The 26895-nt window shown below is 34.7% G+C and overlaps 2 protein-coding genes across 4 annotated transcripts; one reads left to right on the top strand and one right to left on the bottom strand.

Moving 5' to 3' along the window:
* Positions 1-684: 684 nt before the first annotated feature.
* Positions 685-15600, bottom strand: LOC100372715 (uncharacterized). 2 transcript variants are annotated; one of them, XM_006813679.3, is made up of 7 exons: positions 15333-15600; positions 10719-10961; positions 7355-9105; positions 6920-7017; positions 5701-6541; positions 5182-5282; positions 685-2711 (listed from the first exon to the last, which is right to left on the bottom strand). In XM_006813679.3, the coding sequence occupies exons 1-7, from the start codon at positions 15496-15498 to the stop codon at positions 2588-2590; spliced, it is 3324 nt and encodes a 1107-aa protein (XP_006813742.1). In that variant the 5' UTR covers positions 15499-15600; the 3' UTR covers positions 685-2587. The 2 variants fall into 2 exon arrangements, with proteins under 2 accessions (XP_006813742.1, XP_085352854.1); XM_085496728.1 differs by lacking the exons at positions 10719-10961; positions 15333-15600 and adding an exon at positions 9310-9327.
* A 97-nt stretch (positions 15601-15697) lies between these two features.
* On the top strand, positions 15698-25592 carry LOC100372866 (pre-rRNA-processing protein TSR2 homolog). Of its 2 annotated transcripts, none has more exons than XM_002732481.4 (6): positions 15698-15916; positions 18936-19026; positions 23122-23213; positions 23305-23433; positions 23842-23989; positions 25073-25592. In XM_002732481.4, exons 1-6 carry the CDS (start codon positions 15806-15808, stop codon positions 25147-25149), a joined length of 648 nt encoding a protein of 215 aa, XP_002732527.1. In that variant the 5' UTR covers positions 15698-15805; the 3' UTR covers positions 25150-25592. The 2 variants fall into 2 exon arrangements, with proteins under 2 accessions (XP_002732527.1, XP_077863481.1); XM_078007355.2 differs by having other exon boundaries at positions 15803-15930.
* Positions 25593-26895: the final 1303 nt, after the last annotated feature.

Raw genomic sequence — 26895 nt, 5'->3', positions numbered from 1 at the left:
TTTTTAACCCACAATGCTTTACAAAACAACCTTAGATGAGGCTGCAGAAAAAACACCAAATGTGCAAGTATGGCAACTTAAACAATAACATTAGAACAGGCTGTTAACTACTATTAGCATATTCGTAACCATTCTTGTTGATGAATATTTTGGACCAATTAACCACAGAATCAAACAGAAAAAAATATTTCTGGTCCAAAGTGAAATGGACATTTGATATTCGGACTGTTTATGCTAAAACATAATTATAGCATCTTGCCACACAGAAGAATCTGACAGGATACTGCACACATGACAAAGCGGCCCAGTTAAAACCAATCTGATTAAAATCTGATGTAGTGTACAGGCTTTAATTTTTTTTTATTTTTTACTATGTTATTAATGTCTTTATTTCACTTTACTACTTTTATTTTAATATTGTGATTTTTTTTAATTCTGCCAGTGGGGATTTCGCAAACGAAAAAAGGAAAAAAACTCTTAGAAAGGAATAAACAAACAATAATTTTAATAAAATGAAAGAAATATAAACATATCCCCACAAGGATTTTAATCAGATTGAGTTAAAACGTACAAGACGTCACGTAGCATCATAGATGTCTATACAGTGTTCCTGCAAGAAATGAATTCAAAATTCTGTTAGATCATTATCCCACTCAACCCCAAGTAATCAAACAACACAGTAGGTTATTCTTGCTTGATTTAAATTTTATTTGTGTTTTAAAAGTGATTGATTTACATTCCATTGCATGAAAAATTAGTTTGGATATATACAAAAATGATACCCTCTATGTGGCTTGTAACAAAAAAGTACAGAAGATTGGTCAACTCTAATCAGACTGACAATGGCTTTTCTCACAATTTGAATTTGCTACTGAAAAGTCAGAGGCAGTGTGGACATTTTTTTAACAAATAAAGTGAACTTTTATAGTAATAATAATTTCAACTGTTATAAAAACCTATCCATAGTAAAAACGAATTAATGGCAATAGATGCCAGAAGAAAAAAAAAAACATTTCTTTAGATACAAAAAATTCAAAATGTTCCCATGTTAATATTGAATCAAAGAAAATTAGTTTGCCACTGTCTACATGTCTTAATCAAAACACACACAAATGGACTTCTCCTATCCAATTATGGACATAAAAATATTGAATACAACTTGCACTGTCATAGAAGATCATATCAAAATTTCTGCTATTACATAAATTGAGTTCATAGTTCTTGAATTTGTAAATCACGTTTTAATTTTGAATAGATTTCTTGATAATTGATGTCACCAACAATTGTGTGTTAAACTCTCAAATGGAGGTCAAATAAACATTAATACAACAGTTGAATCTCCATTGTTGAATCTCGAAACACACAAGATTTTGAAATGTTTTTGCAAGCAAGACTTCATAAAATAGATTTAAAACTGTATTTTAAGAGTTTGATATAACCTCAGAAGAGACCATAGAAAGACGAATTAACAATATAACTATAGTATTGTATATCTGACGTTTGGATTTTACGACAAGTATTAACAATTAAAGCAGTGACAATAGGGAGCTACTAGTAACAGACACCACTGGACACCACAATATGTTGTGATAATAATTTGTACATCCAGTGTGTATAGCTCAGTTGTCTCTGTAGCATACCAACCCTCTGGAATTTGTTATGTAACTGGTTCAGGACCAGATCCAAGTTTTGACATTGAATACTGCCCAAAACTGAAATTTCTGTCATGTGATTCAAATTGTTGAGAATACTGTTTTTGGTAGTTTGTGTGAAATCTGAATACAAAAGTGAGCATATACCTCCACCTCTGATCAATTACATTTTTACACATGTTTTTTCATTTAGTTTGACGGAAGATGGCAGCAGCTACACTCGCTCAACAAGAGGTTGAAGAAACAGCAGCATTATGTATTTGCTACTCAGAAATAGACTGATACATGTACTAATAAAGCAGTGAACAGACATAATGTACTTAACAAAGAAACAAGATATGTTTTCATCCAAAACATGGAAATAGCAAAAAATGTTTAGCAATCAACATCCTCTATTGGGATCTTTACAAAAGTGAGCCATAGTGACTTTTACTGGGATCCTAGGGAGTCACAATAATTTTCACTGGGATCCTAGGGTGTCGTAGTGACTACCGGGGTAATATGATATTTCATCTATCATGAATTCAATTAAATTATTATATAGTGAAAACTTACAGCAGTGAAATTAAACGGTTTACAGTTATTTCCAATAAACAGAAACTCAAACAATCAATTATAGATCATGGAAACAACTAGTCTTGTTTCATCTATTTGCTGCTGATTCAAAATAAAACCAGTGCAACCTGCACATTGAGTCCAATTACAATGCATAAGAATTCATTCACATCAGTGCATAGTGTTATGAGATATTATCTCTGCCTTCAATGCATTTCTGATCAGATCACTACCCAGCATAAAATGTGGGATTTCATAAAGCATGAACTGCTGAAGTTGTCAACAATGTGCTTTAGATGGAATCTTTCACAACACTGACATGTTTGTAGGCTACCTAGGCAGGTGGTAAATCACAGATTTTGGGCAACCTAGGCTGGTAGTTAATCATAAGACCCCTTATGTTTCTTTTTCTTCTTCTTCTTAGGTGCTGATTTTTTCTTGGCAGTGCATCGTTTACAGTACCATTCATCTGCTGATGGTTCTTCGGTGATACCAACACATGGCCTGTGATGCAGAAAATAAGAAATGCTTTATAATGTAGCTAGCTAAAAATCTATGCAGCATTTCACTCAGTGCCTAGCTACAATGCTCAAGCATGAAACATCGCTTCAGGGTGCTCCGCAAAATCACTCATTTCGTCAATCTTGACGTCTGTGGTGCGTTATTTTCATGTCGGACACAAACATGAATATATACGCTATACAATTTCAATATTAATTTACAATTTCAGAGCGATGTCAGTGTGATTTCCACGTAAAATTAACGGGGAAAGCATGATTCAGGCAGTCGTTTTGACTGCTCAAAATGACTGTCAGTCATGGGTTTATGCAAATGCAAGAGATTATGTAATTACGGAGTTGATGATGTAAGTGATATCATAGAGCTAATAAGAAATGATATACTGTGAGCTGTTTGTTTTTCCTCGAAGTGGTCTGGCCTGTGAGTGCAAAGAAATACATTCACAGTTACAGGGCTTGTAAACTTGCTTGATTCTTATTTTTCCAGCGGCAACAGACGGTAACTAGGTCAGTTACGAAAAGGGAAAATAAGATGGTTTTCACTGATGAAAAGACGAACCAAATTTAAAAAGTACAAATGTGTCTCAAAATAAATAAATTGAAAGATCCCCAATAAATGTTATGTTCCCTGAAATATATCCCTGCAGTGAAATGATTGGTGACTGACAACATTGCGTAAAAAAATGTTAGTATGCGTGTTCGTGCATATATTTATGTATACTGGTTGTCGGGCAACTGGGCATGCCCATGCCACACAGCCGTATCACAATGTTTTTTTATTTTTTTTACAAATTTGTTGGTGTCTTTTTTCATGTTGCATAACGTCATTATTGCCTAACCGTCCAGTGCTTTTTGTATAAACGATGCCTAATAGCAGCATTGTTGTCACATGAACCCTGGCCATTTCCCAACCAATCTTGCCTGTTTGTGGTTACACAAGGTTAACTAAAACAAAACCCACACTCGTTTTGCCGGACAACTCTCTAACCAAATCAGGTTCCAATCCACTATCATCTTAATCACAGTTCTTCTATAGAAGGACCGTTTCTAAATCTAGTTCTTCCTCCGCCTGGTACTCATAAACTAAATCCCAATCAGAATGGGCCTCGTAAGTGTTGAACAATTTAACAAATAACATATAGTGATGGTATATCGTAATAACAATAATGAACTCCCTACAGTGCAATATAGGATTTGGAATAGATTTTATTTGAGATAGAATTAACTCTTTATCCATTGTTTGTTCATTATTGTTATAGTGGATATACAGTGAGCCTCAGTATTTTAGATGTAAACACAGCATAGAAACAAACTCCAAAATAAACAAGCCATGCATGGCACAGTCCCGTTAGTTATCAAATTTAAGATATATAGTTTTTTTTATAGTAATATAGCTGGAATATAAACATGTCAGGAATATGATTATGATGATTGTTTAACATTTAAATGATTGACATTTGTATCTGATCGTCAAACGAGTATTGAGAGATATTGCTCTGGAACAGCATTAATTAAAACAAAATCAGCCATTTTGAATACATGTATAATGAATATATAAAATTTGAACATAGTCAATCAAAGCATGTCAGAGATATTGCTCTAGAAGCCCATTCATTAAAACAAAATGGCCACTAGTCTGCCATTCTGAATATGATCTAAAAAATAAAATAACGTGCATCAGGAACCCGTAATGTCTAATGTATGTACCATGTATGTAACAAAATCCATCCAGAAATGCTTGATATTTGATGATTTTTTAGAACAAAAATGGCCACCATTCAGGATAATAATAGGATCGTCAAACCAATATATCTGTACATCTATGACATGATGTATAATGAATTTGAAAATTTGAACATAATCAGTCACAGCAAGTCAGAGATATGGCACTAGAACCACATTCATTAAAACAAAATGGCCGCCAGTCTACCATTTTGAATCTTATATGAAAAACAAAATGATGTACATCAAAGTCCTATAATGTCCAACGTATATACCAAATTTGAACAAAATCCATCTGTAAACAGCCGAGAAATGCTTGATTTTGATGATTTTTAGAACAAAAATGGTCGCCATTTGGCCATCTTGAATCAGATCGTGAAACAAATTGATGTGCATATGTATAATATCATGTATGTGTGAAGTTTGATTGTGATTGGTCCAGGCATTTTTAAGATACAGGTACACACGCACACACGGAGGTCAAAACATAAGTCTCCGTTTTCGGACTGCGTCCGAACAGGGACTAACAAAATAATTTATGTTGACAGTGCTTGAAAGAAATTGAGTGGAATTATTATTCACTGATGTGATCTGATTTTTGGAATGAATGCCATAACTGCCAAACCACATGTAAATCAGAATGCAAGTCAATCACAACATGTTGGACTACGCGTCTCTTCTAAAAATAACTTTTCACTGCTATGGAAAGAGAATTACACATGTACAATGCTCACCAATGATACCAGTCATCACATGTGTCACATCCTATCATTGGACTTCCATCATCAGGCAGCTTACACTGTGGACAAATCCAGATTTTTTGACCACTGGAATCCTGTATAAATGTTAAATGTTTTAATGTTTAAAGAAGTATATGATTGTTTGCAAATCTTGTTGCTTACTGTAAAACCGTTTATTTTCATTTTAATTTAACTATTTTGATAATATGAAGATTTTAAATTCACAAACTTGGTAGGGAAACGATTAGTTCTAATGTGCTTTTACATGTTCATGTAGATTTAATTTATCAGATTTTAATTAATAGCAAAAATGGCGTAATTAAAAACCAGTGAATAATTACAGTACTTTAATAATAATAATGAGCCAATGATTGGGTGTAAGCAGTACTCTGATAGCTGGAAATAGACAATCACTATTTCATACATGTATATGCCAAAAGTCCTTCTGGTCCAAGATTGATAGTGATTTAAATTTTCCCTGTGACTTAATGTATAAATCGTAAACATATTTACCAGTATTGTGCTGCCGAGTGTTTCAGTGATCACTGATCGTTGTACACCGCTCTGCTGAGACGTAGATGCTGCTAATGTTGTAGACACAACTGATGCTGGTGGTGGCTGCGATGATGGTTTTGGTGCTGGTGATGAAACTGTTGTTGGAGGTGACTGTACAAAAGGTGGTGGAGATGGTGGTGTTGGTTTGGGAGGTGGTGGCACTGGCTTTGTTGGCATGTATTGTGGAGTGTGTTTAGGTGAAGGTTTTGTAGGTGCTAGATGGGGGGACATGATTACAGGTGGTCGCGATGGTTGCTGAAGCTGATATGGAAACTGTTGTTGGAGGAGTGGGGGAGGGGGAGGAGGTGGGGGTGGAGGTCCTGGTCGCATGGAGCCAGGAGGGCTATTTTGTAGAGCTGATGCAAATGCACCCATAGACTGAGGAGGTAGGTGAGGTGGTTGAACAGTGGGAATCATGGGCTTTCTCTGGGGAGGTGGAGGAGACAACAATGCTGGGTGACCTGGTCCTGAGTGCATCATTGATGGTGGAGGAGCCGCCCAGGATGCATAAGGTGTTGGAGCATGTGCCATCATAGAACTTATAGAAAATGGATATTGGTGATGAGGAGGGGGAGAGCTAAATTGGGGATACTGGAATGGAAATCGAGGAGCCTGATAAGGTGGTGGTGAAGAATGTGGAATGTGGAAATGAGGATAAGGGGGTGAAGGATTGAGTGTAGGACTGGGAGACTCTGGAAGAGGTTTTGGGAGGGAAGTCTGAGGACGTGGTGAGAGCACAGGGGGTGGTGAGGGAGACAGAGTAGGCGGCTTTTCTGGAACCACTGGTGTCTTGATGACTCTGCAAATATAACAAAATTGTGATTAAACCATTTGCTTTTGATGAATCTCACAGTTTTTGCTGACGAGTGTAACAATTTAACACTGATGGCATTTAATGCTGACATTCTCACATACTAACATGTCCAAATACATTGAAGTGTACAATGAAATCCTACCGACGTGATTTTCAAGATCAAAAGTTTTGACTTTTGATACATTAGAATAAGAACAAAGAGAAATAAAATATGTCTGTAAAAGCCTAATTCATCCAAGCTGATTGGTTGACAAACTGATGTCATAAAGATAGTTTTATTCGAGATGAGCTTCTATTATAAGCAAATATTAAATCTGAATGTTATTTGATAATGTAATAAATCAACAAGCGATATGTACTTACATTTTGGCAGGTGCTGAGGCATCACTTCCACCAGACGGCCTGGTACCAATTTTTAAAGTAATCTTAGGGATTTCTGTACTTGAAGATTCCGACTTCAACTGTTAAAATTAAAAGTGTTTAATGGATATATATATTAACAGAACTGAATCTTTTTAAAAAAAAATTGTTGACCGATTTATTTTTGGTAACTGGATAATGTTTTCATGTGTTTCCTTTCTGATGAACTCTGGTTCATTGGTGAAGATTCATTTTTGCTGCACAGACATAGGGAACCTCAACTTTTTGTTTCTTTTTAATTTAATTGATTTGTTCAGTTATGATGTTGTCAGACTAATTTTGATTTACACCTGAACCACCTAAGTCAGTTGAGAAACACAAATGATGTTGATGTTGCTACACAAACTACCGGTAGTAAAATATGACAGAAAAACCCACCTTTATTGTAGTTTCTTTGTTATCTTTATGCTTTTCTTTCTTATGTTTTTCTTTGTCTTTATGCTTTGCTTTCTCTTTGTCTCGGTGTTTTTCTTTATGCCTCTCCTTGTGTTTATCTTTTTTCTTCTTCTTGGCCTTTTCATGATGCTTTTCTGTACTTATTTCTTTAGGCATATCAGCCTTAATAGTTGCACTGCTTCCAACAGTTGATGGCTTAGGCTGTGAGAGATCAAGACCACTGAAGGTCAGAGTAGTTTTAGGAAAGTCTTTTGTTTTTATACTAATTTTTGGAATGAGAGGCACAGATTTTTCAGGTGGTGGTGGTGCAGGCTTCTCCTGAGATTGAGAAGAGTCCTTCTTATCTCCCTTAACAATTTTCTTTTCTTTAACTTTTTTAATCTCCTTATGCTTGTCTTTCTTTTCCTTTTTGTCTTTCTTTTTGGCTTTATCTTTGAGCTTCACAGGTCCCTCAAGTTTTACAGCATCATGTACTTTTGGGGGGATGTTTTCTGCAGGTTTCTCCTTTTCTATTTTTTTCAGTTCTACATTCTCTCGCTTCTCATCTTTTATTTTGAATTTTTTCACTTTCATCTTTTTATCTTTTTCTTGCTCTTTGCTTCTTTTCATCTTCTTCACAATAGGTTTTGAAGGAGACTGCTCCTTTAGCGGAGTAGGAGGAGCAGGTGAATCATCATCAATAAAATCATAAGGATCATGTGACTTGGGAGGTTCAACAGGTTTTTGCTCTTTCTGCTTAGCTTTCAACTCCTGCTCCTCAGCAAACTGTTGCTGTGACCTCTGAATGACAGCCTCAATGGTACTCTCAACAGAACTCAGCCGACTTGTATTGACATCAAACTTTTCCTTCTCCTTCTCTTTCTCTTCTTCCCTCTCCCTCTCCTTTTTCTCTTTCTTAATCTCCACATTTTCCTCCTTAATTTCCTGCTTCTCAGCTTTCTCAGTAATATGTTTCTGTGCTCTCACAATTACAGCTTCAATAGAAGCGTCCATGCTTTTATCAGAAGCAGGCACTAACTTTGATTCTTTACTTTCAGAAACGACATCCTCAATATCCTCTTGATCAGTACCATTTTTTTGTATTGTTGACAGAAGTCCTGTTAGTATAGGTGTAATGGCAGGAGGAGAACTTGGTGGTGCGTGTTTTGCTGGCGACTTTGTCCGAATAGGTGACTTTTTATTACTAGTTCTACTCCTTTCAGGTGACTTAGCAATCTTGCTGCCTCCTTTTGGAGAATTAGGCTTATTATGCAGAAGAAATTCTTTAAGTTTTGTTGCTTTTGAATCAACACTACCACCTCCACCTTTGGGTGATTTTGGTGACTTGGCACGTGATTTTGATGGTGTCAGGACTGTTGGAGGTGGCATCTTCTTGTCTTTATCCTTTTCATTGGAAGGTTCTTTCTCATCATTAGTAGCTGACTTGGCTGTGACCAGAGCTGATGGCAGTTTACTTTGCGGTGGTGTTGTAGCATCTGGCAGTTTCCCTTCACGTTTAGGTGTTAATACACCCTGAGGTGTCATGGATATTGCTGTCAACTCTTGTGGAGTTCCATCCTCACTGATCCGTAGTCTCTTACTAGATGGTTCATCATGTAATATGCTGTTTCTTTCCCGTTTTTCACCTCTTCCTGGTGTCCTTGGAGATGTTTGATCCATTGTAACTGGCTCTCCTCCCATTTCATGGACAGAGCCGGAAGGTCCAGAAATTGGTGAACCAAGCCCATCAGCATCTGTAGGGAACATAAATGAGCATTGTTATTATATTAAAAATGTTGAATAATAATGTAAAATAATGAATTTTTTGTGAAAAAGATTAACAGCAAATAGTGTTGATGTTGGATTAGAGAAATTTTTTGTTTACAAAAAAAAAGGCTTAGATTCAATAGAAATAGATATGTTCAGGATGTGCTGTGAATGAATATAATTGTTCTTACCACTAAGTTGTTTTGTTCAGTCTACATACAACAAGATATATATTGTCCATATTGCAAAGTTAGCAAAATATACAGTATGTACATTGACTGAACCACAAGCTATGGTAAACATTGCAGCCAGAATACTCTGTTTTCAAAACATCTCCTCTGTGCTGGAACACAACATTCTCGATTCTACTTTAAACATTAGCAATTAACTATAGATCAAAACAGGCGTACCATAGTAAATATACAATTATAAGTTAATATGATTGAAATCTCAATTGTGAGAGGTCTTTATTATTAAATTCTGCTAAGATAATTTTTTTAAATAAACCGTAGCCTGTGAAAAAGGCCATTGAACATTCACTGTCCTTTATCACTAGAAGTATTCTACTGACAACATAAACACATTTACATGTACTGAACTAGTGTAGTAATAATGTAAATTTCAAAACAAGTTTAATAAATCTGATATCATCGGTCACAGATTGAGATACTCTATTTATAACATGTATGCATTTCCAGTTGTTTTGCCAGTAGAAACTAACATCAGAATTGTTAATTGTATATGTGTTCTATTCAACACAGGAATGCCAGTATATTAACTGCAATTTAACAAATAATTTATTTTTGAAATAACCAATGTATTCATTGTTATATTGTATACAGACACTTATAGTTATACTGACATTTATAGTTATACAGGCAATATTTCTACTAAATTATGGGTTCCATTCCATCAGCAGTCTACATGTACAAGTTACACTTTTTGGCTTGTCGCTATTTTCAGTATTTACCAGTACTAGAAAAGTAGTTTTTTGTTCAACAGTTCCTATTTACTAGTGTTTATGTTCTCCACATGTACCTGTTCACTATGATACATACATGAATAAGGTGCTATTTTTAATGATCATTGGCCTACTGTCATTCTATACAAAAGTTTTGAGCTGTATTGTATAATAAGGTATTGTGATGCATCACTTGTTCATATGAGCATTTTCAGTTATTCCGGGAATGTATAATATTTCTATCCATACCTGTCTGTTATGCAAGGAATCATGACTTCAGTAGTTGTTCAGAGATTTCAAGAGGTAAAATGTAGAAAGCTACTGTCTGTCTGTCTGTACACATGTATACCGTATATGCGCTAATATAAATTACAGAATAATTCAGTATACAATAAATGTAATTTTGGTTTATATACACTATATTAAGATGTGTGATTCTAATAGTAGTCTAGAGTAAATATGCAATATTTTATTATTTCATACTAATAAAAAGCAATAAAACAATCTGGTATTTTATTCGAAATAGGTCATTGTTTTACCTGCTACCAGCTGATTTCTAGAATCACTGTTTTTTTATGAAACAAGCAAATTTACCATGAGTGTACCTATATTTGTCCTGCAACTGAGAGGGACACTTACCTTCAGGATATTGTACAAGTGGTGGTAAGTAATCAGGGATATAAATGAGTCGTTCACGGTGTTCACTGCTACCTGGCTTTGGATGATGTAAAGCATTATTCTTAACAAACGGAAATTGTGGTAACTCATGAGCAAATGGTATCTGTTCCACAACATTGGTATAATCCTCTAATTCAGCTATACTGATTCCAAGTTGTCGAAATGCATAACTCAGATCATCAAGGTTAGGTTCAGTACGATTATCTGTAAGTAAGATTCAACAGAGAAGATAGCTAGATAATGTTTATGCAAATACCAGTGGTTGACCTAAGTTTTGACACTGAATACCACTGCTAATCAGTCTTTCAAAGCAAGGAAATTATTATTATTTTTGTTACTTTCAAGCAAATCTAACTAACCCTTCAGGGTGATCACTAGTATTCATCATACATGCATTAAATAAGGTAAACAAGATAAAGTCAATAATTTTTAATAATTTTTACAGGAGTACAAAATTAGTTTGAAAACATGCAAAAATGGGTTGAAATATTATTTCATGAAAATAAATATATTTGAACAATAATAAGGACTCATCCAAAAATATTATTTTTGTTACTACATGTATATCTGGGTGCTCTGTGAAATTTGTTCGAGTGTTAATAAAAGTAAAACAATAAATACAAAACATTTTTCATATACATCATAACATAATATTTACTAATTCATTAATTTACTACATTTACTTGAGCATTCCAAGAATAGACTGACTATTGACCTATGACTGACACTACATGTAGATAGTAAAAACATAATTCACAGTATATAGAAATGGGTACAAAATAAAATGAAGCAAACAAACAAAAAAACATGCACAATTTAAATTGCTAATTTGTTATTATCAAGGACTTATAAGATGATACATGTATGTAACAGATATATCCATGTACAGTGATATGAAATGAAGATACCATAATCTTACAATTTTTAATGCAAGTATCATTAAACGCATCTCAACCAATAGCATCATAGAACACAATGTAATAGATACACTGTACATGGAAAGGTTTTAATGCATAAACAGAACTTGAGTGAGCAAGTTTATCATATAATGTATACGAATACGAACATTAGCAACATAATCTGAGACAAACATTGTAACATGTTCTTTCACAGATTACCAGTACTATAAATCATTAAATTTTCATTGCTAGCAATTTTCATGATTTGAATATTTTAATTCATGAAGACAAAATTAGTGAAAATCTGTCTCTTGAGAATTTGTTTACAGTAACTCATTTGCATAATTGTATGTACATTGGGAGTGCCATTTTGTGATCATCTCACAATTTGCATTATTTCAATAATTCGGAACAATAATAAGAACTATAATAATAATAATATAATAATAATATAAATTATTCAATTTGTGCAGAATATTCACTGCATATAACACAACTTACATACCTTCATCTTATAAATCATTGTTAACTTTTATATTTTTTCCTTTTGTAACCTCTTTCACCCATTCAGAGTCAAAACATGTATTAAATCTTAACTCTCCCACCTCAGCATATGTAGGGGAAAGTAAAATCGTAAGAGTTGCTAAATATATTGTACCCCACCACCTGGGATAACACAAACACATTGTTATTCCCACCGTACCTTATCTCTACACTATTGTGCCCAGGATTTTACCCTCAGGTGGGAAATTACAAGAGAAAATGCCTGAACATCACTATCCCAAGATTAGCCCGATTGTTGCCGCACATACCCTGAGATGAATACAGTCGATCTCGGCCAAATTCTAACTCAGCCAGATAAAAATAGTCAAACTCGGCCAGTTGTACGTTTGTAATTGTCCAAGTGTGAAGTGGTTAGTGACACAAATTTACCCAAAAAAGAAACTATATGCCACACAACATGCCCAGCAACGCTACTGTTCTTTTGACATGTTGTTGATTTCAATAATTCTTGTGATTGTTGATGATTTCAATAACACAAGTGTTCAAAAAGATCAACATTACATAAGAAACACAGACACTGCATCGGCGACGGTCTGGCTCTGCTATGTGAAAAAAATACAAATAATGCATGTCACCAGTGTATTGTATTATATAGTATTTTATTTTTTACTGTGATATGACACACCACCGCTGCGTCACTGAAATCAACAACATCTTTTAGTATATCATTTTTTACCGTGACGTGACTGAAATCAACAAGACTCTCAGACCATTAACACTCACATAAACTGGCCGACTTCAACTGTTGGCCGAGTCCTACCACCAACCAAGTTCAAATCTGGCCCAGTTTGGCAGACACCCCTGAAGATGGGGGGGGGGGGGGGGGGATAATATGCATTCATGTACATGATAATAATAACAAGTCATTGAAAATGACACAGTCCCGGTTAAATTTTTGAAAGTTCTCTTTGTGCTTGTCATATTAAAGCGTGGGGGGGGGGGGGGTGATGGGGTTCGTGAGCGTGTCCTTGAAACTTGAGTTCCAAGTGGCGTATACAACAGATTGTTTATTTACATCAAAACACGTGTTCCGTGTAATATGGCCAAAAATAAAAACAGCCGTTATTCGGCCATCTTTAATCTGATTATGAAACACACTGATATGTATGATGTATGTGCCAAATACGAATGAAAATGGTACATAAATTGTGGAAATATAGTAGTAAGGCCAAAAAGTCAGATTGCTGTCAATCGGCCATTCTTGACCAGATTTTGAAACAAATTGTCATGGACATGCATCCTAACATGTATAAAGTACATGTATGTGCCAAATTTGAATGAAAACTGACAGAGCACTTCCAAGATGACTGCCAGTCGGCCATTTTGAATCGAATCGCTAAACCACTGCATGTGCATATGTCCAAGATAAAGTACTAGGCACATGCAAAGAATGAACGGAATCGGTCCAAGGGATTCTTAGATACGACTCTGGACGGACGCACAGATGCACGGACGCACAGACTGAGACCGAATTATAAGTCCCCGTTTTCGGACTTCGTCCGAATCGGAATGGGGACTAATAATTTAATAGTAATAATTTATTGACACAACACCGATATAGTACAATACGGCAGTATGGCCACTAAATACAACTATTAACTACATTTAAAATAAAATTAACATATTTGGCGAAAGGTATCATAAGATAGCACTTAACAAATAAATAAATTTACAATCTTGATTTAGTATTTCAAATTCTGGAAAGCTAATATTGTGAAAAAAACTATCTCTATTTGATTTAATATCTGAGTTTGAACAGTTCATAACATAGTGTTTTTCATCACCCACTTCAGATGAGTCACACAATTTGCATATTGTTGGTAGTTGTCTTCAGATTTATAATTAGAGAAATACTACAATGATCCAATAATATATATTACCTACTTTAAATAAAATTAGCTTATTTATGAGTAATTCATTGACGATAAAATAATCTACTGTTTTCTATTTTGATCCTCTTTTTTTATAAACGGTAATATCAATAATTCGCAATCGAGAAAATTCGTTTGGGCAGTTTTAACACGTCGATGCTTGCAACAAATAACTGTAAAATTGCGTTTACGATCACCGTGTTTCAATTCCAGTTCGTTTGACTTTCTGATTCAACACCGAGAGTTGGAGCAATCGTTATGAGTTTGGTCAATTTTGTTTATTACCAATGCTTCTTCATTTTTAATGCTTGTTTGTTTTTTCAATCACGGCAACTTTGCCTGTGCATTTTGTCACAGTGTACAATCGACAATACTAAGGATGGGAATGATTACCGCCTGTGATGGAATATGTGTAAGAGACTGGGGAATAAGACTGCTTGGCGAGAGTGTGAAAGTCCGAGCTGAAACGAAACGCCAATGCGGCCGATCGTTGACAATCGTTCTTATGCATTAAATACACCAATGAATCCATGGGCAGAATCACTTGGCTTCAGTGAATTTACATGATATAATTTGTAGTAAAAAAGTAAAGCTGTAATTATCCAGATGAAAATGAGTGACTTTTATTAAAAAAGACCTATTCATTGTAGGTTTGTTTTTATGTATTGCTTTTATGATCTCCCTTAAAATTCCGGCCCTAATTAATATTCATGATTAAATGAATAAATTAGGCCACCTCCATATAAAGACCACCTGTCTATAAAGGACAGTTTGGCTCAGTCCACTGACTGTCCTTTATAGACAGGTTTGACTGTACATCATGTTATATATATATATATATATATATATATATATATATACAATGTATATATATATATACATATACATGTATTCAAAATGGCTGATTTTGAATGCTGTTCCAGAGCAATATCTCTCAATATGGACAAGTACTTGTTTGACGATCAGATACAAATGTCAATCATTTTAATGTTAAAAAAATCATATTCCTGACATGGTTATATTCCAGCTATATTACTATAAACATAACTATATATCTTAAATTTGATAACTAACGGGGACTGTGCCATGGCTTGTTATTTATGCATTATTAAGATTACTGTATGAATGATTTTTCTCCATGCAGCTAATATGATCTTAACGGCCATGCAAGTATTTCTTCTGCTGGTTTTATAAATGAACATATGTAAGTACAGTAGTGTGTACTCAAAACATGTACTTACATTGTTCAGCATAGCTGTGCGTAGTCTCTGCTAGTTTTCCAATGTAACGTTCTAAAATATCAGTAAGCAGGTCGCAAGGGGTAGTTTGAACGGCCTGCCAACCCAGACTTTGACAAATCTGAGCAACCACCACTTTCAACAGACTTCTAGTGAAACCTTCGGCCATCGCACGTTACATCTGGGCTACAGTAAATCCTGTAGCGTAGGGTAATTCGCCAAAATAAGGCCATTCTAATAAACAAAACATGAAAACCACTCAGCTTGCTAAGGTGTTTATTTGTTCGGAAAATCATTTCTCGGAAACAGGCTTGTTCTACAACAGATACAAATAGTCATGTATTTATTTCATATGTGGTGTATGTGACCAACATTGTGTTTTTAGTATCGAGGTACGTAATTCATATGCGATATCCATCAATAATTTGGAAGAAAATAAGAATTATTTATGCAAAATTTAATGACTTATAAGTATAATGATAATAATTAGTGTGCCGAGGCTGAAAATTATGGCAGCTTCTTCGTTCGAGCGGTCTGTGTTTTATCGTGGTGTAGAAAGTGTGCTAAAGGGATGGCCAGTGTTACAGGTAATTATATGCAGGTAATATCTTATAGAGAGATAAAACAATTGGAGTTCACAGTGGCTGTGTTTGCAATGTAAATTTATATTCACACATACGAACCGGTGATCACACGTGTGGCTTTAACTTCGAATGGAGTGTAAACCTTTATTCGTGTACTAATAATACATGTACTGTGTAGATGTATTTGTGGTATGATCAATATCACCTACAAGTGAGATCATCGTTGGTGATAAAACTTACTCACATTTCTTGGGTCTTTCGCTTACGTAACACGTTCGACTACAATCTGGCGCCCTCATTGTCATGATACCATATTACAACGTAGACACACTTATAAACACACACGGTAAATCACTATTGGAAGTATGTAAGAGCACTTGCATTAGAATCCTAAATGGTAGAATTTCTGGTGACTTGTGTGGTAACTTCACATGTTATCACTATAACGGCAATAGCACAGTAGATTATGCCTTAGCTTGAGCTTTTGAAATGCAGCTCAGATTCCTTGATAAAATCATTAAAAAAACTTTTTAACTTAATTTTAGAGTCTGGAATTTATCCAAAGTCTTGGAATATTAGTATTATTTCACACATCTATAAAAAGGGTGATTCGCACTATATATTTTCCACTATATATTTTTTATTAGATGCATAAAATCCTTAGGAAAGGATAAAAAGGGTCTTACAGAAAGAAATTAAAAAAAAAACTACAATCTAAAAAAGAAAACAAAAAATAAAAAAAATTCTAAAAAAAAATAAAACAAGTCAAAAACAATAAAGACAATTTGCAGCCAATGGTGAATACAGAATATGGAATGAACACAAAATGTGGCCTAATACACTGATAGTTGTTGCTGTTTTGTTCCATAGCTGTTTTTTAAGAAGACAGCTAAGGCTGGTGCTAGAGTATGGTTTGCCATAATCAAAATGAATTTATTCTGACTATTTTCTTTATCACAATTTGGACCCAGGAAACTACCGGGGAATAGCTGTATCAAGTTGAGTGGGGAAAACATTCTGTACTATATTAAATAAACAAATAACATAATTAACAATAATCAAGCAGGGTTTCGTAAAGGCCACCGCACAACAGACCACATTTTTTGTACTGAAAACAATTGTTAAAAAATATCTCCAGCTAAATGGAAAATTATATGCATGCTTTATAGACTTTCAAAAAGCCTTCGATAGTGTCTGGTGTAATGGGTTGTTTTATAAATTACTCAAAAATGAAATAAATAACAAAATCTATAATATTATTAAAAATATGTATTGAAATATGAAAGCATGCATTCGTTTGGAAAACACAATCACAAATATATTTGAGACAACAAAAGGTGTGAGACAAGGCTGTGTTATAAGCCCCACACTATTTAATTTATATGTGAATGATATGAGTGAATACTTGGAAGACAAATCCCTTGATCAGGTCACACTACATAACATTAACCCGCTACTTTACGCCGATGATCTGGGGCTAATTTCAATAACAGAAAAAGGCCTACAAAATGCATTAAATAAACTGCCAGATTATTCCCAAAAATGGAAAAACAAAGTAAATCTTGCGAAAACTAAAATTCTTATATTCAGAATGGCGAACACTACAAAGAAATGAAAAATTCTATTATCAAAATGAGAAACTTTGCTGTGTCAACTCATATAATTACATTTGTATCTTGAGATAATCTTTCAGTCAAATGGTAAATTTACAGAAGCTAGAGACAACCTAGCAGATAAAGCAATCAAAGCAATGTATGCACTAAAGCAGTCTTTACCAAAAGAAACAAACTGTAAAACGTACATCCATCTGTTTAATATATGTATCAAACCAATTTTACTATATGGATCTGAAATTTTGGGAATGGAAAATATGAGTAACAATAACTGGGACAAAATGCGATGTAGTACTAGCCAATGTGACTTAATTGAACTATTTTGTTCCAAGCAGAAGCCCATTTACTGTTAACAAGCATTAAAATTACAGTACCAGTTAAAATTATGAATTTTTGTATATTAAAAAAATTTTGATTTGCCATCTCATTTGACAATAATACTCATTTTACTTACATAATCTGAATGATCAGAGTTCAATTTCTAGCAGTAAGGGTCGTTGGATTCCCACAATCACACATAATAATTTAGTTATGCAAAAATTGACTTTTACTGCATACACACATGTACCTGGATTTTCCTCCAAAAAGGCATCTATTTAAATTTGTATTTCATAAAAACTTACTTGCTTTAAAAATCAATTTCCCAGGGATATTTGCATATCACACTCGTTGCAGACTCTGCAATGGGATCTTTGCATATCACACAAGTTGCAAACTCTGCAATGGGATCTTTGCATATCACACTCGTTGCAGACTCTGCAATGGGATCTTTGCATATCACACTAGTTGCAGACTTTGCAATGTGATCTTTGCATATCACACTAGTTGCAGACTCTGCAATGGGATCTTTGCATATCACACTAGTTGCAGACTCTGCAATGGGATCTTTGCATATCACACTCGTTGCAGACTCTGCAATGGGATCTTTGCATATCACACTAGTTGCAGACTTTGCAATGGGATCTTTGCATATCACACTAGTTGCAGACTTTGCAATGGGATCTTTGCATATCACACTAGTTGCAGACTCTGCAATGGGATCTTTGCATATCACACTAGTTGCAAACTCTGCAATGGGATCTTTGCATATCACACTAGTTGCAGACTCTGCAATGGGATCTTTGCATATCACACTAGTTGCAGACTCTGCAATGGGATCTTTGCATATCACACTAGTTGCAGACTCTGCAATGGGATCTTTGCATATCACACTAGTTGCAGACTCTGCAATGGGATCTTTGCATATCACACTAGTTGCAGACTCTGCAATGGGATCTTTGCATATCACACTAGTTATAAACTGTAAATATACACATACAGTTCTGTGTGAGGAATGATTTTTTTTATTATATAAGGACTGTGCCATGTCTTTGTTTTATTGATAATAATTATTATCTATCTTTATATAGTTAGCAGTACAACATGGTTGTGGTGGTCCTCACTCCATGGAAAAGGCAGTATGGTTTGTTACTGCAGTTGAACAGTGGTTCCAAGAAAATAGTAGGTATCAGTTAGACATTTTCAGAAATAACCTTGTGTCAATATTGAATTATTATGAAAGGAAAAATTATTATTTAATATTTCAAGCTCTGAATCTAAAAAATGTTGTGTGAAATGTTACTTATCATTAAACAAATAATGAATTATCATACTTGTCTGAATAAATGCCCAGGGTACTCAGCCAAGCACCCTACTCGAAAATTGGCAAAATTCCAATTTTTTGACATGTTTTTATTAAACTTCTTATTTAGGAGGTTGATAACAGCATAGTTTTGTGCACTAATATGTTCACAAACCCTGCACACACAAAACATGGATTAGCAAAATAATACATACATTTTCTTTCCAACTGACGTAATAACAGAAAAAAAATACATATTTCACATGGAAATAAAACGTACAAAGTTCTTGATGAAGTGTGATCAACTCCCATGATTGGCTGACCCATTTTATAACGTGTTGTCTTGTTTCACTGTGTGGTGCGCTGATATTCAGTCATATATCTAATCCACTCCTCCTTAATCTTCTCTTTAAATGGATTATTGGTTAGACAATCAGTGTACACCCTGTTGCAATGAAGACTGTGTTATTGTGATAGAGGGACTGTGGTTATTGTCAATGCTGTCTGCTGTGTCACCAGCTGCTTTCATCATACACGTATGCTGTTGAGCTCTATCTAAAACCAGTAGTCTTCATACATTGTCTGTGTTTACCACTATACAATTTTATTGACTGTCATTCATCCGTTTCTTGTCACCACAATATCTGACATTACCTTTTGTCCAAATCTCCCATTGCATTCTCAGTATGAAAAAAATAATATAAGCTGACAGCATTATGTGAACATAGCAGAATAAGCGTGGAAAAGCCATGCATATACTATACTTGAACTTATAGCGAATTCTTGGTTACAGCAAATATACAAAAAGAATGAAAACTTACCTGAAAATTATGTATTCTGGATCATCTTTGTGTCTACTAGCCCTGACTGACAATACTAGGTGTAACCATGTTTTCTCCCTCCTGTTGTAAACGTTTTTTGTCGTTGATGGGGCATTATCAAATCGAACCATAGTTTTGTTCATATTTCAAATATTTAATAACATATATTCATGTTTCTCTTGTAAATGTTTAATGTTGTTGCGAAATCCCAATCTGTTCTTGGTAATCCTCTGGTAGTTTTTGTAAATCATTTGTAACTGAACAAAAAGAAAAAAATATATACCAGTAATGCATTGTAATATTTTATTCAAATATATTGTAGAAAGTAATACGTATGATATTGTAGTATTTTAAAATATTTATACACGTACATTTACGAAAACGCCAACATAATATCGATTTTTCCTGCTCCAGAATCAGTCGTTAATAGCCTTGAAATCATAGATATTATCTGTGCAGCCTGCTGTTTGTAACATGGCATTTCACACCACACTTTATTTTGCATGCTCTTTTGATGAATATTCAAAGATACTGCTGTCCAGTTCATCTGATAGCGGACATTTCCTCTGGTGCAATTTACGCTGTTACTTGTCTCTCTGTTCACTTCCCGATTGCTATAAATGTTGAAAATTGACAATCTGTCATTCATGTTCAACTGGAATGCACAAATAACCCAATGAGAAAATCTATTTGAACAATGATTGCGGCATGGTGAATGATGTCTGAATAATCATGTGAATCACTCATTCTGATGAATTGTATAGTATATAAATACCAAGAGTTTGCCAAATAATTATTATTTCACTGATCAAACATGGTACAAGTCATTATCAAGCTCGTTCCTATTGCCCATGTGCCTCATCATGGCAAGGGTGATGAACTTTGTATCGGTAAAGAATACAAGTTACATCGTCACCATCTATATGATGTAAATGCAGTTGCCGTAATTGAGGATGGAAAGAAAATCGCAAGTCTTTGAAGAGATGCTGCAAGACAGATGTCCACCCACGTTGATGCTCGGATTGCTACGAACATCATTATTTGAAACCAAAAGGACCAGCTTCGTTTTACTCTTCAAGATTTGGAATGCTGTGATATTGTAACATTGTAAACACAAAGTGGAAAGGAAAAGCAGATTATTCACAGCCGTGGTAAATCATTTATTGCCACATACACATATTAAAAACTTATACCGGTACATGTAAGCACAAAGCAATCTGTCATTTTCAAAGCCAACACAACCTTCCAAAAAAGAACTACCATCAGCCTAGGAAGTTGCGACTTCTACTCGCATTTGCGACTAAAAAATCATAAATCATAAATACTCGCATTTAGCCTTACAAATTGATACATCACTCGCATTTAGTTACTAAATATCAAGTGCAGACACGCATTTAGCGAGTAAAAAGGAAGCTTTAGTCGTACTAAAAATACACTGTCTTAGAAAATCACGCAACAGAAAGTAGGTCATCACAACAGTGCGTAGTTTATTTAAAAAACATCGCACGATTCAAGTCACATGTGAAATTTACTTCTTGGAGACAAGTAGTTTTCTACATGTAATGTTTCTTTCAATTGGCTGCTGGAATCCAAAGAGTCGATTTGTAACCAATGAATCATTTTGTTACACTTTCATTTTCTTTGAGAGAAAAAACACTCCCTTGCGTCTGGTCATCTTACAGCAATTGCAATTGGCTCTTTCAATAGCAGTGTTTAACTCTTAGCCAATAATGACATTCGTACTTTATTAATTCACAGTGGGGAATAACCTGTTTCCATATCAGCAAATACTGCATTTCTTCTAGTTTCAATGTCGGTGCTAGTCGACTGTAAACAAGGTTTATTTATTTAGTTTTATTTTAGTGGACGTGATATTTCCGATACCGTAATGAGTCGGCAGATTACAAGCTTTTTCCATGTCAGTGCAAGTGAGCACTTATAGATACTACAGAAACAGGTGGAAGAAAGATTGTTCGATGGACGGATCTATTTGAATGGATTGATTTGGAAACTGAAAGTGCCGAACGAAAACTCCCTGATAACATTTACCGTGTGTTGTATGCGGCTGAATGTAAACTTGTTAAAAAAAGGAAAGCTTATTGTTACACACCATGTCCATGCACCACATCGCCGCAAGAGTAAAAGACAGTTCTCTTTCCATTGCATTCCAAAAATCAGATAAGTGTGATAAAACAGAAACGGACATGAAAGTAAAAATGAACATTGCCTACTTCATTGCCAAGCGAGAGATGCCATTTTCCAATTTCCCAGAATTGCTCCTTCTACATAGGAAAAATACACCAAAACACCAAACATGTTTGGCCTGTCTATGCTCAAGTTTCTGCCCCTAATGCTGAGTCAATGTAGCGATAACTGCTTAGATGACTTTGTGTAATTAACACATGGGACAATTCAAGTTGTGATATGACCGTCAAGATGGCGTTGACTTGTTTGTGGCATATAATTCCATGTATACAGTGTCCAAACTCATATGTATTACCGGTATGAATAAAACAGACTTGTACACTCCAATAAACGTTTTGTATTTTGCTTTATTTACATATAAAATATTGGCTGGTAAATTTCAAAATTAGCATCACCTTGCTGGTAAATATTTTGTCTTACCCGCATTTTGCTGATAATTTTTTTTACTGTTGCCAGCATTTGGCTTCTGGATTACTGGGACAAAAAAGTTAACTTCTTAGGCTGACCATACATTGATGTCAGGAGTTTTCCTAGAAAGGGAGGGAGCACTACAATCAGACAGATCACAGTTGAAGACTGTGGCCACATGTGATCCCTGGTCATTCAGAATTTTATGGTTGCCAGAGGATCTGCTTCCCAGGGTAAAGGGGCGCTATGCCCCTGGCTTGAGGGCGCTATGCCCCTGTTCCCTTGTTTAAAAAAATCCCTGGATGTTATTGACAGGACCAAGCTCTGTAAACTTGGAACGTGCATTTATTTTCACAATTTGGAAAACAGAAACGGTAAATAAAATAATGTCCATCAGTTTTATCAAAAACTTTTTTGATTTGGCTCTTAGTCAAACTTGAACCAGAAACTAAAGATTCCCCAAAGTAGCGGGTGGGCACTTAGGCGTATGAGTATGGTACAAGATTATAAATATTGAATGCATAATTTATCTGTTAACAGGTGATATTGAACAGTATGAAGTAGAAGATTTTCTTGCTGAGGTTCTCAATAATGAATTTGATACAATAGCAGATGATGGCAGTTTGCCTCATGTGAGTATGTGTTTGATACAATAGCAGATGATGGCAGTTTGCCTCATGTGAGCATGCATATCATAATATGCCTAATTTATCTATTTTCCAGGTTTCCAGGTTAATCTGCAAATACTTCCATCTCTGCAAACAAGGAAAGGATGTTGAAGTGATATCAAGTTTACAAGAAGCTCCAAACTCCCAGTTACCAGTTTGTGTACAAATGAATGGCCAAGATGAAGTATGTTTAAATGTTTGTTTTATCATTAATATTGTTAAATAATTGAAACAAGGATTATAACAAAACTATGTCAACTCATCGTTGACACTGACCATCAATGATGTCATACTACAATTTCTGAGGTATATGTTTATACTAAGATGTCATGTATTATTACTTGCTGGAACATTTTTAGTGACAGGATAACTTTTAGCATTAGTAGTGTTCAAGTTAGAGAGAGATCTTGGCACATGCTGACATGTGCTAATATGCGCGTGTGTGAATTGTTCCAATCGTGAGCTTGTCTGAACACTCTACATCACACACTAACATATATAGAACATATTGTTATTATATAATGCTACAGTCTTCCATTGTTGTCTGATCTTCATTGGATTTTCATCATCTGGTTATTTTTTTTTAAAACAGGAAATGGATGAAGATTCTAGAGGTACATGTCTAAATGAACATAATACATTAGCCAGACTAGGGGGTATGGATCTATGTTCAGAGGAGAGTAAGGATGATAAACCATCTACAAGTACAGATGATAATAGTATAAGGAATGATGACACAGGTGTGTTTACTGAATATTGGTCTATGTGTTCACTGTTAATGAAATATAAGGCATCAGTTGGAGCCAATAGATGCAACCTCTGTATATCGTGTTAGCAATGCACATTTCAATTAAAGAACAGAAGATATCATTAGAAAATGAACAATATGTATAGTATCAAAGCAATGGGACTTGCTGTTTTCAACAAGGAGTCAAAAATATCACTATTCACCAACAATGACAAAAATAATCATCAAAATTAGATAATTGAAAATATCACAACGAAATTAACAAATCTGAAAGAGGTCCACATGTAGTACCTACCCGGTATATATGTAATATCAAAGCAATTGGACTAGCGGTTTTTAACAAAAAGTCAAAAATATCACTTTTTACCAAAAATGACAAAAATATTCACCAAATTTAGAGAATTAAAGATATCATTACAAAATGAACAAATCTGAGAGAGGTTCACATGTAGTACTTATATATGTAATATCAAAGCAATTGGACTTGCGGTTTTTAACAAGAAGTCGAAAATATCACTTTTTACCAAAAATGACAAAAATATTCACCAATATTAGAGAATTGAAGATATCAACATGAAATGAACAAACCTAAGAGAGGTCTACCCAAGGTACATATACACCAAGTATCAAAGCATTCAGGCTAGTAGTTTTCAAGAAGAAGTCGAAAAAGTAAAACATTGACACGGATGACGACGACAGACAATCACTCATATGATAAGCTCCGCTCGACAAAGTCGACAGCGGATCTAAAAAACTCTTATGAAATAGGTTTTATTTAAATGTTTTTTTATCGGAAAAGTATCTATTTATTAATGCTTTCATGGTTTAAATTTTTCGTTTGAATTTGTGAAATGCAATGCACCATGTGAGTGCCATCGCATTGTAGGATTTCATTAATAAAACAGTGATATCTTGAGATGCATATTGTTAGGACTTTTTGTGACGATTTGTTAGCAAGTAACTATGCATGGCTTAGTGTTTACAACTTGCACATACTTTCTGTGTCAATTTGTTATGGACAATGAATGACATTCAACCAATAACATTCATAAATCATTGTTCTCTTTATCAACAGAAAATTCAATTACCGGAGAAACAGTGGCACAAGACGATGGATGGACAGTAGTTAAACATTCAAAAAAGAAAAAATGAAAGAGTAAAATATCCTCATTTGTATAGAAATATTTAAACCGAATAAATTATGTATATACAAGAATTTGTTTATGATGAACATGCTTATTTACATGTACACTTTATTTCTGTAAGTTTATTCCTGCACAACATATTCATTGATCTGGTTTGAACTATATGTACAGTGTAATCCCTTATTTTGATTCAATTTTTTGAACTAAACTTATCCATTGTACTACACACTATTTATTTTCACTCTGCAAAGAGTGACTTAAAACACATCATATGTGCATGGTGTGTTTGTGTTGTTTGTATTTCAATATCTGGAATGTTAGAACAGTTGCTTTGAAAATTTGATTTCAAAGATGAAATCGTTTCAATAAAAGGCTGCAAATGAAAGTCTAAAATGTTCCTAATCAGACGAGTATTTGCTCAAAATAAAAAGTCAGATACAATTCTGAAAAGTGGTTTGCTATTATTTTTTTAGTTGTAAATTTGATTTGAAAGGTAGGACAGTTGACAGGAATGCTCAAAAAGTCAGAATAAACAAGTGCACTGAAAATTGCATGCACGACTTCAAGTATCTGGACAAATTCTTTTCGCAAATAACAGATTGTCAATATTATATTGTTAAATAATTGAAACAAGGATTATAACAAAACTATGTCAACTCATCGTTGACACTGACCATCAATGATGTCATTATGCCACAATTTCTGAGGTATATGTTTATACTAAGATGTCATGTATTACTTGCTGGAACATTTTTAGTGACAGGATAACTTTTAGCATTAGTAGTGTTCAAGTTAGAGAGATCTTAGCACATGCTGACATGTGCTAATATGTGTGTGTGTGAATTGTTCCAATCGTGAGCTTGTCTGAACACTATACATCACACACTAGCATATTATTAAAAGTATTGAGCATATCATTCCGACGATGGTTACTGTGTTCCCAGTAACAGTGGACAGTAGTTTTCATACGATTCTTTGCTGAATTGCATGGAAACAATGTCTCCATAGTAACCCCAAACGACATTTGCTGGGTTCTAAAGCCACTGGATTACTTTGCATCATTAGGTTGGTAGGATACCTATCATCACTTATTACTGCTTATTGGCCAATGGCAAAGGTACATGTTCATTGCCCTCCCTGGCAAAGATACACACCAGTGCCTATCTAGACAATTGGTTGCTTGAGTATGCAGACCTTGCTGCCTTCAACCAGGGTATCAAAGCTGTATGTAGGTTTTCAAATAATCTTGTAAAAAAAAAAAAAATCAGCATGGCGAGCATTGCCAAGTGACAGCAGTGTTACAGTTAGTATTGTGCTTACGGTCACATTTAATACAATTGTCTCTACATCTCAGATTATTTATTGGAATAAAGCTTGTTCATTCCAACACACAACTCAATATGTTCAGTTCATGTGCAGGCAAGGTAGTGGTCGAATCCACCACTCAACCGATGCAAACTCTGTATTTTCTTGGATGTAGAAGACCGACATAAAGCATGCTCTCTAAAGTGGCACTAGCCAATCAATGACCTATCATATCCGCATTAAACTTTAAATTAGAAAGACTGCAGAATTTGTTTCTTCTGCTTAATGTGTTTTAAAAGTTTACACTATAAACTAGATGACATTACCAGGTACTTAGACATCGAGACCATTGACACATTGGTGTGTTGTAACAGGGGTATTGGGTTTTCTGCACCATGAATTTTAAGCTGCATGTCTGAATTCAGTACTCAACTGGCTATGTAATTAT

Source organism: Saccoglossus kowalevskii, chromosome 3, assembly GCF_978046115.1.
Source record: "Saccoglossus kowalevskii chromosome 3, keSacKowa6.1, whole genome shotgun sequence".
Lineage (NCBI taxonomy): Eukaryota > Metazoa > Hemichordata > Enteropneusta > Harrimaniidae > Saccoglossus > Saccoglossus kowalevskii.
This window is presented reverse-complemented; position numbering and strand designations above follow the sequence as displayed.

Excerpts from the sequence above, each read along its gene's own strand:
- LOC100372715 (XM_006813679.3), bottom strand. The coding sequence starts at position 15,498 with ATGGCCGAAGGTTTCACTAGAAGTCTGTTGAAAGTGGTGGTTGCTCAG. Across the intron at positions 10,962-15,332 it reads GCACAGCTATGCTGAACAAT|ATAATCGTACTGAACCTAAC; the intron begins GTAAGTACATGT and ends TCTTACTTACAG. Across the intron at positions 9,106-10,718 it reads ACTTGTACAATATCCTGAAG|ATGCTGATGGGCTTGGTTCA; the intron begins GTAAGTGTCCCT and ends TGTTCCCTACAG.
- LOC100372866 (XM_002732481.4), top strand. The coding sequence starts at position 15,806 with ATGATAATAATTAGTGTGCCGAGGCTGAAAATTATGGCAGCTTCTTCG. Across the intron at positions 19,027-23,121 it reads ACAGTGGTTCCAAGAAAATA|GTGATATTGAACAGTATGAA; the intron begins GTAGGTATCAGT and ends ATCTGTTAACAG. Across the intron at positions 23,990-25,072 it reads TATAAGGAATGATGACACAG|AAAATTCAATTACCGGAGAA; the intron begins GTGTGTTTACTG and ends CTTTATCAACAG.